Source organism: Hetaerina americana, unplaced genomic scaffold (assembly GCF_022747635.1).
Source record: "Hetaerina americana unplaced genomic scaffold, ioHetAmer1.1.p SCAF_2, whole genome shotgun sequence".
Classification (NCBI taxonomy): domain Eukaryota; kingdom Metazoa; phylum Arthropoda; class Insecta; order Odonata; family Calopterygidae; genus Hetaerina; species Hetaerina americana.
In genome coordinates this window covers 97,543,295-97,556,807 of record NW_027286763.1, presented here as the reverse complement: position 1 = coordinate 97,556,807, position 13,513 = coordinate 97,543,295, and the positions used below count along the sequence as shown (strand labels likewise).

The following is a 13,513-nucleotide window of genomic DNA, read 5'->3' as shown; positions in this document are numbered from 1 at the left end:
CATAAACGTAAACATATTGCGATTTCGTACGTAAAAAGTTTCGTAAACAAAATTCGATATTTCGGTGGTCCCTACCAACTCCTTCAGGTATGAGAAGTCACTGACGGGAAAGTAAGGTAGCGAAGGAATGCTGGGAGGGGGATGGTTAAATAGAAGGTCATATGTAATCAGTGATTGGTTGTTGTGAGGAAGGTGTCAGCTAATTGGAACAATTTAGTCGGGGAAGGGGGGTGAGGCAGGATTTAAAAATGTACAAGATATAAGCTAAGTATAGTTTCTGGCTTTACTTTGTGGATATTTCACTTATTGGAAAGAAATTATGATTAAAAATTGTGATTTTCGCTATGCTATTTTTATTCACACTATACTATTCCACAGTATATTAACCCACCACACTGTTTTTATCCCATTTTCAATCAAAATACTCTGCATCCATTTTTACGGCCTCCTTTGTATTTCTCCCAGCAATCCCTCTTCTCCCCCGCCATTTCTGCATTTCCTCATTTGTTTTCCTTTCAGTCCACTTCACCTTTTCTATCCTTTTCCACACCCACATTTCGAAAGCCTCCAATTTATGCCTATCATCCTGCTTCAATGACATGTTTGCGCCTTGTATAAAACTACGCATGCATATGCATAATGTATATGCGTAATGTGTGTATGTCGTATTATATACAAGTATGTGTTTGTATAAATATGCATATGTGTAATTATGTATGCGTGTGTATATATATATATATATATATATATATATATATATATATATATATATATATATATATATATATATATATATATATATATAATATATATATTACATACATACATAAAAATATATACATAAAATAAATAAAAGTACTGACCTTGCAACACGACTCCATTTTGTTTATTGTTACGTGGATAAGTTACAGTTAACGTCTGATTAAATGATTGATTTTTTGCTACTTTCCGTGGGGAAAACTTTCTTTTTTTCCTGAAAGCGGTCCTTATATTACTGATTAGTTTGATTTCAGTTGATGAGGACGTAATGGCGAAAAAAATGGTCCTAATTTTCAATTGTGCGTCCCGGAGCAAACGTTGCTTCACCCGTGGAACACACCAAACTGCTGCGTGGTGGATATCTATTTCATGTCCGCATTCCTTGGAGACAGTGGCCAATCTTTATTTACCCCATTGCCCAGTCTCTCTTTATGGCCCGCCGCCGCCACTGATGCATTTTAAAATACGGCTCAATATTTGAAACCGGTGGTTCACGAGATCAAAACATTTCCGTGACGCAACCGCGGACCAAAATTATATTTTTATCTTTTGGCCACGCGCTGCCAGGTATGTGGTTGTAAGCACTCGAAGAAGTGATTGCGAAACTTAAAGTTTATCTATTGACGCAAGTGAGCGCGAGGAAGTTAGTTGAAAATCGGCGGCGTGCCTCCGAAGGCTCCACTCGCTCGTGTGCCTCGCACAAGATCACATCGGCAGGAGTGGGTGACCCGGCCGTCTCAACTGGTTTTCCCTACGTGTTTTTAGATGAGTTCTCGGGTCTTTGGCCCGTAACGGCGGCTCTGGTGGGAGTGTTGATATGTTTCTTTTCGGTGGGAAGTTTCTTTCGGCTCGAGCGACGTAGCTGGGTTGCTACGTCGTCCGTGTAAACACGAGGGAAAGTGTTACCCGTGACCTCCTCATCCGCTTCGAATGGTTTTCGACGCGGTGTCGCCCCCACGGCATTTGGATATTCCGAGAGCAGAATGACCACGCCGCCACGCCGAACGAGGTCGTCATGAATATAAAGGCTGTCGGGTTTTATGCTCACTTGGAAGTTCACGTGGAAGGGATGGCACTGAAAGTAAGTTTCATGCGAGCCCGCGGCGGTGATAAAGTTTTCTTAAAATTCCAGGAAACTTTAGTAAATACGATTTTTTTGCTTAGATTTGATCACAATGTATTATCATCCTATGCGTGTTTATATTCTTATCTCTCCTTCTGCGGCGACCTTTTCGAGTCTTATCTTGATTAAATACTCGGGAGTTGTTTACAGTAGTAAGATCGACCTGGTTTAGAATTGAGCACATGAATTGATTTTAAAATAAAATTTGAGTTATCATAAAGGATTTTCAAGAATGTGTGCTTAAAGAATATGTTACGGAAATTTGAGAGTTTATTTCATCGGTTTTTATTATTTTTATGACATTGGTACATTGAAGTTAATTTCACTCAGTCGTTTCTCTAAACACAGTGCTTAATGAGTCTCTAAACTTCTATAGGTTGAGGATTAATGTACCCGTCTTGTTTCTTGCGCGATAAAAATTTGAAATAATTTTAATTTGTCGCAATCCTTCTTAGAATCCACCATTAAAGTGAGAAAACGTCTCAATTTCAGACCAAGACGCATCATTTAGTGATTAGTCTCCATTATTTCATAGTGAAACTGACTTTCTTGGTCTTCAATGCGAAGGCGTTGGAATTAAACGGTGACGGCAGTTACTAAAAGTTTACTTACTGATTCGGCTGGGCAATTGCCAGCCGAATAAATAAGCAAACTTTGAGTTGCAACTATACACAGACGACAACTCTACGGAGTCAGGTGAGATTCGTGAAACAGTACGGCTCTTTCTCGGTTTGCTGAAATTTAAATAAATGAGCCTCAGAATTTATTTTTCTGAATGATAAATTGCATGGGTTTGTTTGAAAAGGCGTTCTTCACTTTCACTTTTACTATATGTCTTTATCTTCCGAAGCTACCACTTCTACGAAACTTGAAATAATTTTTACAGCTCGGAGTGTTATGTACAATTTCCAACTACTAACTTCATGTGGATCAAATTTTATTCAATTGGGAGAGACATGTCTGGATCCGAAGTAGTCGTGGAAATGTTTGGATTACGACTTATCGTAGTTTCCGAGGACTAACGATGAAAATGTAGTACCATAATAACCCATTTTCATGTCATGTTCCAAAACAGTAAAATGTTCTAGATTAAATTAAAAGACTTAATCATTTATTTCAATAAAAGACTCAATAAGACGGTCATTTATCATTGATCGTAATGCGTTTCATTATTTTCCGCAGTCCTTATCTCGTATCAGCATAATGGCTTGGCGACTTGTTTTTTTTCTCTTCAGATGGGGGAGCACGAAATTGACATTTAATTTTAGTTTTCAATTGATATGCTGTGATGACTACCGAGCCAACATTCGATGTGTTGAAAACGTCGGAAAAATTAAATTGCAATAATTGTCCTATTTTTACTTAATTTTAGTTAATCTTCCCGTCTATTTCTGTCCAGTACCTGTGCATAGTATGTGCTGCATTGAAGGTTAATGCTTTACTTTTTGTCGGTATACCCCTTGCCACTCTCTGTGTTGGTGGCTTACATGGTATCGTGTAGATGTAGATGAATTCTTCGTGAAAATTAAATTTCCCATTTGTTTATCTGCCCATAAGATTTGTATTACCAAAGAGATGGATTTCAAATGGGTAAGACACCCTTGAAGTAGAGGGTTCCAAGTATGCTATCGTTTCTCACACCGTAAGAATGTCGGCTTTAAATGATCGAGAATGTTATCAGTATGTAATCTCGTTTACTGATGACTTTGACCTTAATTTTGTATTGACTGATAATTTAAAAAAAATGTCATCAACCTTCACGTTGTTCCTTTTCGGGATGGACGCAGTTGTAAAATGGACCGCTTTTAGGTTATATTGTCGTTAAGAAGATGGTAAACATGCCCAGGTTTTGATCTAGTTGCTCAAAATACCATTCCACATGGCGTTTCTGGAACATGTGAGCTTTTATTGTTTCATAACCGTATTGGCTTCTTCGTCATCTCTCAATTGCAACCTGATAATTCGCACTCTAGGGTCTATAAATTACGTCGTTAGCAAATAATTCCTTCCCACGAGTCTGCGTTTTAATTTGCGGCAATATATCTCTCTGGGCATGTTTGGGTGGGCTTTAAGGAGAGATCGGTGTACCCGTTTCACATCTGAGCCCAAAGATTGGTTTATTGCGGTAATTAGAGATGTATATGCCTTATTCGTAAGTTCTTCTTGTCAGGACTCATTTTTGACATTTTTCAATGTAAAAATGTAGGGTAGGCTATGATATTGATCACAGTGTGTTGTTTCAATACATATTTTGTCTAAACCTTGCGACACCCCGATCCGGTATTGGTACTTCATGCACTTAGATATTTAAATGGATTGGAAAGGCCCGTGCGAGTAATATTTTTTGGGCCATCGAGAGGATCCCATCAAGAATTATTTCGTAAAACTCAATAAAAGGTTAAATGTATTATGCATTCTGATTAAATATCTTTTCTAAACTTTCCCATAGTGTTTCCACGTAGATCCATGGTGGTACATGCCAATGTGTACATCTGCACATTTTAAATTTCCGAACACCGTTTTCACAAAATTCCACTTGAAGTCAGCTGGGCGAATTTTAAGCGAGGGCTAAAATATTTACCGTTCGTAAATATTTCATTTAAAGATCTAGCAGTGTTTAGTCTATGACGCGAAACTTGAATTTTGTTTAGTAGAAATAATATTTTTCATTTTGCGGAATACCATGAAAGCATACATGTGAAGAGTTTAGCGTTTATAATGTTCGCGTCTGTGGAAAACAATTTAATCTGTCAAATATCTCATCTTGGTGTGAAAATGATTAAGGACTGATGACAAACTTTCACGAACTATACTATGAACCGATGATAAATTAATGGAAAATATCTTGCCTAAACATTCTGTTTTGTTTTCATCGATTACTGATGTGAGAGAATCGTTCGTGGGTGGAATACCTCCATCGTCCCTTAAAATCTTTTTGAAGCTGAAATTTACTCTATCTCTTCCCACGGGCGGCCGCCCCTCTGTCCGTTCGTAGTCAGACGGCGATTCGCCGCATGTGACAGGGTTTTGAATTTTGGCGACGTAATTGTCCTTCCATCCCCCACCCCAACGTCCCTTGGCGACCCATTCATGTGCTTTCGGTCGGTCCACGAGGCAAAGAAGAAAAAAAATGAAAGAACCTTTTTTCTGCGTTCGTGTACACCCGCGCGCGCTCCCGAACCCCAGCCAATCCCCGATGCGCTCCGGCGACTTCCATTGACCCGCGATGCGCACTCCCGGCCCTCCGCTTCGCTCCTCGAAACCCCCACCTCCACCTTCCCCGTCCACACATACACACACACACACCCCCTTCATGACCCCACCCTGGGCCTTTCGCCGTACTCCCCCGCCGAAAAACACCGCGGAATTCACGTTGATTCATTCGAGGAGCACGTTGGATCGCCCGATTCAGCAACTTGGAACGTCCAATGTGGAATTTTTTTATCCCCTCGCCAAGAGTGAAAGTACGCGTGTGTAACCTCCAGTTTGGTCAGAAATTGCTCCTCGTCTACTGCAGCTCTAAGAGAAGAGGAATAAATGCGACAGCACCAAATTTTAAAATGTCAATCCGGGTAATTGGTATGCGTTCGTTATCTCGATGACAGATGCTAATTGGGTTTTCGATTTTGAATTTTTGGGGCGTTTAATTTTGTTTTTATTGTAGGCTCCATTCTCGCTTCTTTTACCTTTGTTATTATTTCTTGGAATTCAAAAGCACGCTTGGGTGCCTGAACCTAAATGTAATAGTCTTACTTGCCACACTCGTGTTTGGAATAGACTACCATCAAAGATTATCCATTACCCCCGTCAGCCATTCTTCTTTATCAAAATTTCACAAATTTATCGAGTTTTATTGAAGCTTCATCCAATTATTTAGTTTTAATGTTTCTATACTTACCCTAAGCATTTTCTCCATATTCCAAATGTGACGTCATCGGAGCAAAATAAACTATCAAAATCAGCACCTCTCCTTTAAGTGTTATAACCCCCCCCCTTTCCCATCCTTTGGTCTTGCAATACGTGAGGACCTATTGTCTTATCAGAGCAAGTCGGGTCGTATGTCGCCGTTGCGCCAAGTCTGTCATTGAGAATTGGCAGCGTTTATTTGCGACTTGCAACTAAGCTAGTGTTAGATTACGTGAAGGCCCAGAATCACCGCTCTTTCCTTTGTACATGCTTCATATCTGGCGCTTTCTCGTATCCCTGATGTTTCTCTTCTGCTTTTGTTTACTTTGATCATAAGGTCACTTGATCAAAGCGTGTTCGGCGTGATGTAATGGATCAGCTTGTGTCACTTCAATAGTCCGTTTTCTCATTTGCTTAATAAATGAAAAGGTGTGACATTTTCAAAAATTCACTACGAGAGCTATAGTTATCCATGAAAATGGATTATTCATTATGTAATCCAATCTTATTTAATTTTCCCTCTCGTTATGAACAACTCGTCTACACATTAATTGAAGCTAATAATTAAGAAAAACTTGACTTTTGATGTTGTAGGTCTGGTGTTCAATCAGCCCCTGCCCCACACACTGGTCGTGGCTTGCAAAGGCACTATATAGATGTTGAATCAGTAATTGCGGGGAATAGAGTGATATTTGTTGCAATGAAAGTTTTAATCGTTTTTCTCTCCCACAGAATAAGATACATGCATAAAAAATATAATAATAGTCATATTCCCAATGTCTTGCGGAGGAGAACGCTGGAATCCGCTATCTAATTTCCGGAATATTAGTATGTATATTTGTGAAGAGGAACTCGCATGATGATCTAATTATAATTTTATTTACACCGTAATAGGTTACGCAATGATATAATTTGTCATCCCAAAATAGCCGGCTCTGGATTCCGAATGGCTTCATTCCTTTGCGTGCGATGCTGAAATATGGCTCCAGAAAAATATGCGGGCGTTATCTGTGCCTTTAGCTAGCCCCTTGTGCCGGCCGTTTCCTTCAGAACAATGCGCTCATTAGAAATCCCCCACGCTCATGACACGCAATCAATCACCCTGCCATTTTCAGCGCGATCTTTCCTGTGATTCTGCCTCCACTTCTGCCAGCATTTTTCTCTCCGCTATTTTCATTATTCACTCCGTTAGTCGATGGATTTTCCATTTATTTTTCAAATTATCCAACTCCTATTAATGTAATTATTTTTCCCTCGAAAAGCTCGAGACCAAAAGAGTAGGATATATAATTTACGTAAATTTGAACTTCCTGAGTGCGACTAATCACCATTTACTCTAGTGGCTGGCAATCTTATGCTCCCCGTCACACTCCCCCATAGCGGCTTGCGGGTCAGATGTAGATACGCGTATTGTTATTCCTTTCATCAAAGTAAGATGGAGCACCAAATATGTGTGTACTAGTGATGTAAATAATAATGGATTGAGGTTCAAGTACTATTGCATTAAGTCCCTCTAAATGGACTACGACTTCGACAAAGGAACAATAGCGTGAGTGCATCAGTGACGACTTTTATATACACAGGGTGCGACGTCCGGTTAAATCCAGACAAATTTCAATTTGAATTTCCCGCCATATCGTAGTTCCACTGGAGGTCGCGATTGGAGTTCTTGAAAGCTATAAGCATCTAGTAAACAGTCATAACCTCAAAATGGCCGAGATGTTACGTACATGTGCGGAGTACAATCGAAGAGTCACTATTTTCGAAAGTGTTCACGCTGGGCGTTCGCCCAGTGAAATAGGTCAATTCTTCTGGTACCCCCGATCAACTGTTTAGGATATTGTGGCTAAGTATAATGCTTCGAAGAAGTCTGGGGAGGGTTTCGCTAACCCGGCGAAGAAATCTCATCCGGATTTAAGCGCCGCACCCTGTACATAATAAACCATTGCTGGCACAGGGAAAGGATCTGGCCCTCCTACCCTGATGTGTGAATTTCACGCGCCGTCGGGCTTAGTACTGGGTGAAATCTACCATCACCTACCAAACCTACCTTCGGGTTGATTACTGTGTTTATGGTTTATATATATATTTTTATATATATTCCAAAGAAACTGCGGGAGATGCCGCAACAGTAACTTTTAACGGAGTCATCCGCTAATGTGCATTTCATTGCAACAATTTCAGAGTGTAAAAATCATTCGCCTTGACTGGGATTCGAACCCAGATCCCTCAATATCCGGTCGAGTGCTTTAGCCACTTAAGCTACCGAGTTTAAGAGGACGCCTCGGTAGCTTAAGTGGCTACAGCACTCGACCGGATATTGAGGGATCTGGGTAAGAATCCCAGTCAAGGCGAATGATTTTTACACTCTGAAATTGTTGCATTGATATATATATATATATATATATATGTATATATATATATACATATATATATACATATATATATATATATATACATACATATATACACACATATATACACACATATATACACACAAACGTGTATAAAACTTATGTGAAAGTCTCACGGATGTGAATAATAATGTATATCAAGTTAGCACTAGCGAACAAAAACACAGAAACACACAAAAAAAGAACAGAAACTTACACGTTTTTGAATTTTCGGTGGTCAAGCCACCTTCTCAAGGAAGAGAAGGAAGGAACACACACAGATAATTATATATATATATATATATATATATATATATATATATATATATACATACATACATACATATAGTATATGATTTCGTAGACGTAACACGGAAGTGCGGCGGAGGTGTCCTCCGCCTCCCCTTCTCCCCTTCCCCTGGCCCCCTTCCCTTTCTCTCGCACCCCTCACCTCTACTATTCCAGTAGTCATTACTTCTCTATCTTCCGATGATGACGGAGTAGAATTCCGTCGAAATTATCAAGAAATAACGTGTGAATGATATCTTTTTTTGTGTTTCAATATTATTTGTTACTGTGTAATTTACTATATATATATATATATATGAGTAGGATGATGGATTTTTTGTTTTGTTAGGAATAATAAAATGTTTGTTGGGTAGTTGTGTCCATCCAAAAACCTACCTTAACCAGTAGATAACCTTTAAATATATATATATATATATATATATATATATATATATATATATATATATATATATATATATATGATGAGGTTAGGATTCATTCGCAACAGCTTCTCCTGCGGTAGCACATGATGGTTAAATTTACTGTAATGCAGTACACAAGTAGCCATCAGAGGTAAGCCTCTGCGACCGGTCTTTACGGGTTGTCAAGCAAAATATCGATGGATTTCGGTCAACAGGGCGCTCGTCCGCAACGGTTATGTATGCCGACCGAGACAAACCGCCGATCTCCACCTTTCTTTTTTTTTAGCTTCTTCAACCCCTGGGTGGTGGCGCGTGTCTACGACCCCACTCCCTCCCTCCTCGTGTGTGCAGGTTTGGAAAGAGAGAGAAAGATATACGTATACGTGGGTGCAATCAAAAAACCACGTTGGCTGCGGTTATGGATTTTTCTCGTCCCCTCTCTCTTCTTTAACCCTCGCTCGGTTTCTGTGGGGATGGGTTAATTCTGGGATGTTGGCGGCGCCGATCTGAAGTTGTGTGTGGTGGGGTGTGTGAGGGTTTTTAGAGTGGTAGGAGGGTGCACTTCTGCCAAGTGGATGGTGTTTTCGGCCGGGATGGGGAGAGGTTGCGGGAGTGGAGTGCTTGCTTGCTTGCTCCCTCCCTCGCCCCCTCTCAGCTCTCGAGACCCTCTCGGCTCGTGTCTCCGGGGGATTCATTTTTTATTCAAACGACCTGGGTGCGGTGCGAAGGGGTCAACGATCAACATTAAGAAATTCAACGCCCCGCTAATCAACAATAAGTAAACAAGCCTGAGCATGTGGCATTTTGTGGATCAGATACTTGGAAGAGTCAGGATAGGAGGCTGAGTAAAACCAATAGGCTTAGGAAAGGTGTTCCACGGTGGACCGTTGGCGATCGATTTAACGAACAGTATACGAAGGCACCTTGAGGAATATTAAATCCGCGAAGAGTTGGTGCAATGGAATGCAAAACAATAAGAAGAAGGAATACTGCAATAGGAAGGCCGATTGACGTATTTCGTCAAATATCCTGAAGAACGCTGTCCTCTTTTATTGCGGAAAATATTGTGTATCGCAAAAATTTATTGTGTAATGAAATAAATGGATTCATTAGTTCTATTGAACTTGTACATCATAAAAATAATTTTATACACCGAGTTTACTTTGGAGATCATAAAGAATTTTGTTGAATTATGTGCGGACTAATGCATTTAACCCTTATTAGCAATTGTGGAAGGGTACCGGATTGGGTTAGATTTTCGATAGACCCTGGGAGTACACGCCACTATACTCCTAAGTCCTAATTAGCATCCTTGTTAGCGCTGGTAATTAATTATCCTAATGATAAAGCAATACTTGTATCGATATTGAAAATGCAATACGATACTATTAGACAGTTGTCTGATTATTTTACAAATCGTAATGCATACATTATATTTGGTGATCATCTTATTTTTTCATATTATTAAAGGAGTCAAAGATAAAACCGGCACTTTGTGAATTAATCAAGCGAGTTAAAGCGGGGGTCGGTTGGGGAAAGAAGCAAGTCATAATCCATAACCACTTGCATGAGAGAAATGGCTCTGGGAAGGTTCAGCGCAGCGAGAAAGGGAGTGGAAGATGGATGAAAATGTAGAATATCCAGGAAGAGATATCCCATATCCTCATCATTCACAAGTCAGGACCATGGCCAAGTATGGGCCATGAGACCCTTATCACCATTCCATTGGCATTCTCATGCACCTTGCACTATACTCGCTGCTAAAATATCAATTACTAGCCAAGGAGTTAAGCAATCCAAATAATGGAAATGTCTTGCTAGCATGTGTAAATATGCAAGATAATAAAAATTTCAATTTTTATTTGCTCAGGGCATGTAAGATAACCTGGTAACAATGAAGATAATACAACATGAGTTAAATACTTGCTAAAATCGAAGATATCTAATAAAAACGTTTTTTATGATCGACTTCCATGTCAAATATTCATATTCCTATTCGTTCATGGAAACAAATGTCATTCTGTCGATTCTAAAGTTCACTCTCTGATTTTATTTCGCTATCTCTCCTATTATTCCACGAGCGGATTAGTGGTACTTCTTTGAAATCAATACAGAAAAGGCCTGCTCCTAATTTACGTCAGAGATTTATTCTCTAGTATAACCTTTGGTCTGTGAGTGCGTCTCAACCCATTGCTCCAATTTGGCAAGTGCTCGTAAGGCAAAACGACCGGAAAAAGTACATAGTGGTGAGGTATATTTTTCGTGCCGGAAATATCAACGAAATGTGGAGGTGGTAAGAAAAAAATCAAATTGCTTCCCTGGGTGGATGAGGATCTCCGACTTCGGGGATGTTTCTGTCGTGTGTGTGACGAAATGGGAAGTTGGTGCCTGAGGGAGGTGAGGCGAGGGAGGGAGGGGTGGGTTGGGCGGTGGGTGTCGAGGGCGAAGAAACCCCTCGCTCGCAAGTCACTCTTCCCCTCGACTGTGCGAGACACGAGATCCGAAGGCGGCTTCCTTCCACCGTCGCCACTCGTTCCCTTCACTTACAAGTGTTTGTGTGTGTAATATGCAGGTTTTGTCGCCATTCCTCTTCCCCCTCTCCCGACCGTTCTCCCCATAGCACACCCACCCCGACCCATGGAATCTTCTGAGGGAGGATTTGGCGAGGAGGAAAACGGCATTCAGGTCCTCTCGAGGGGGAAACGGGCGAATTTTTCCCTTCCTCGAACCCATTCACGGTCTAGGAGTGCCCAGGAGAATATGAAGGAAATGTTGCGCGCGTCAGACCGTCTTGGCTCTCTTCATGGATCGCTGCTTGAGACGCCTCCCGGGGAAAAAAATAAACGGAGGAGAGGTTCACCGAGGGGCAGTGATTTCTGTCCCGCGTGGTCTGTTATGGAAATTTTCGTATCGCGCCAGGATTTGCGGATGAGGTGTGAGTTTATTAGTCGTGTCCAAAGGTAAGAATTCCGCGAAGGCACGAAACCCGCACAGTTTGGCTAAAGCGAGTGATTATTTATTTGGAGTAGTCGATAAATTTCTTATTTTTATTTTATCGAGGATTGATGAGGGAGAGTGAATTTCTGTCGTGCGTGTTCGTGGGTCTATATTATTGTATAGGCTGTTATAAGGGTGTGTGTTTTTTTAAAATGAAATCGTTTAAAATGGATTTAAATACACTTAATTACTCATTTTAGCATTCCACAAAATCCCTAGACTTCGCTTCATTTTAGGGTGGCTTAAGGGAGTTTCGTGTAATTTAAAGGCGCAATCAAAAGTTGTCGCAATTTGCAAAGCACGTTCACGTGCTAACGAGAGTTTATTTCGTTTGTTTAGGGTCGCTCTTTTTGTGGTTCTATCCAAGTGGACGGGGAAACGAGAGAAATTACCGACTGTGCCTAACGAAGCAGCAATTTTTGGTATTGTTATCTGATACTTTCGTGCCATTGATTTGCGACATTCATTTGCGATTAATCGCGACGGAAAAATAGCGCGCGAGCACAATTGACGAAGTTGATTCGCGGCCGCGTGAAGATCGTTCGAACGTAAAACGAGTATAATTCATGGAGCTATTCCCGGAGCGATTACATTCCCTAACCGGAGGTGTGTCACTCATTGCCGACAATGAACTCCCGTCGACACTAACGCGCTGAGACCTGCGAGCGAGGGGGGCACACACGCTGCGGACTGACGAGGAATAGCAGCTGGGGTTCGTTCACGAAATTATTACGGTCGTGGCTAAAATTCTTCACCGTTTTGAAAACCGTCCACCCCGTCAAGCCTCTCCGGTTCCGCCCCTTCGTGGATCCGCCCATCCTCGTGTCCACACCCTTTTTGTCCTTTGCTCACACGCGGTGACTCATGCGATTGTGTGTTCCCCTCGTACCCCCTCACCCGCGGCATGTTTCCGAACTTAATGGGAGAGGGAGGAGGGGCATTCGGGCGTTCTGACGTCACTCCGAAGGGGAACGCCTCCTCTCCCCCCCTTACACTTACAATCATCCAGCGAGGACCCATCTGAAACGAAGAATGAGTAGGGTTTTAAGGGGAGGTGACGGGGGGGAGAAGTACGGTGGGGAGAGGGGATTTTTCCAGAAATAGCGCGCGGCTTAATTTGCGAATGCTTCCGTCGTCAGTTGTTTCGCTTTTTTTTCGCTCTTTCGACCTGAGGTGCACCGATCGAGGGCCGGAGTTTCTCGTTCATAGCAAGGGCCGGCGGTTAAAGCGGCTGGGTGAGTGTCTTGCGTGTTTTTGTGTGTGTGAGGTCGACTCGATTATTCTCTTGGAGTGCGGGTGGACGCGGGAATATAAATGCCTCACTGTAATTAACGAGCACGCAAACAAATTGCCCTTTAAATATTATCCCTTTATGTAGTGGTAGTTTCATTTAAAATATCAGACATTAATAATTTCTCGCAGACGATAATAAATATAATTCCGTGATTTGACGTGATATAATCCGCGATTGCAACGAAACCAAGGCGACCACCAAATATACCAAAGATTATTGAAAGATTTTGTATATATCTTCCATTCTTTCTCTCCACCCTATGTGCTCACTGCACACTTGCCCAAGATTATATGATGCTGGTGCTCCTTTCCAATCGAGACAGAATGAGAGC

General features: G+C 41.2%; 1 protein-coding gene across 4 annotated transcripts in view; it reads left to right on the top strand.

Annotated features, from left to right (window-relative positions):
* The window catches only part of plx (PTB_TBC1D1_like and TBC domain-containing protein plx), a 337,895-nt gene that overhangs the window by 242,765 nt on the left and 81,617 nt on the right, over positions 1 to 13,513 (top strand). Inside the window, exon 1 of one of the 4 annotated variants that reach the window (XM_071585847.1) lies at positions 1,453 to 1,840. The exons of the other annotated variants lie outside the window; for them this stretch is intronic. Within the exon in view, the coding sequence (XP_071441948.1) occupies positions 1,775 to 1,840 (66 nt within the window). The 5' untranslated portion in view covers positions 1,453 to 1,774. Of the gene's footprint in view, positions 1 to 1,452; positions 1,841 to 13,513 lie in introns of those variants that run through there. 4 annotated transcript variants of the gene reach the window in all.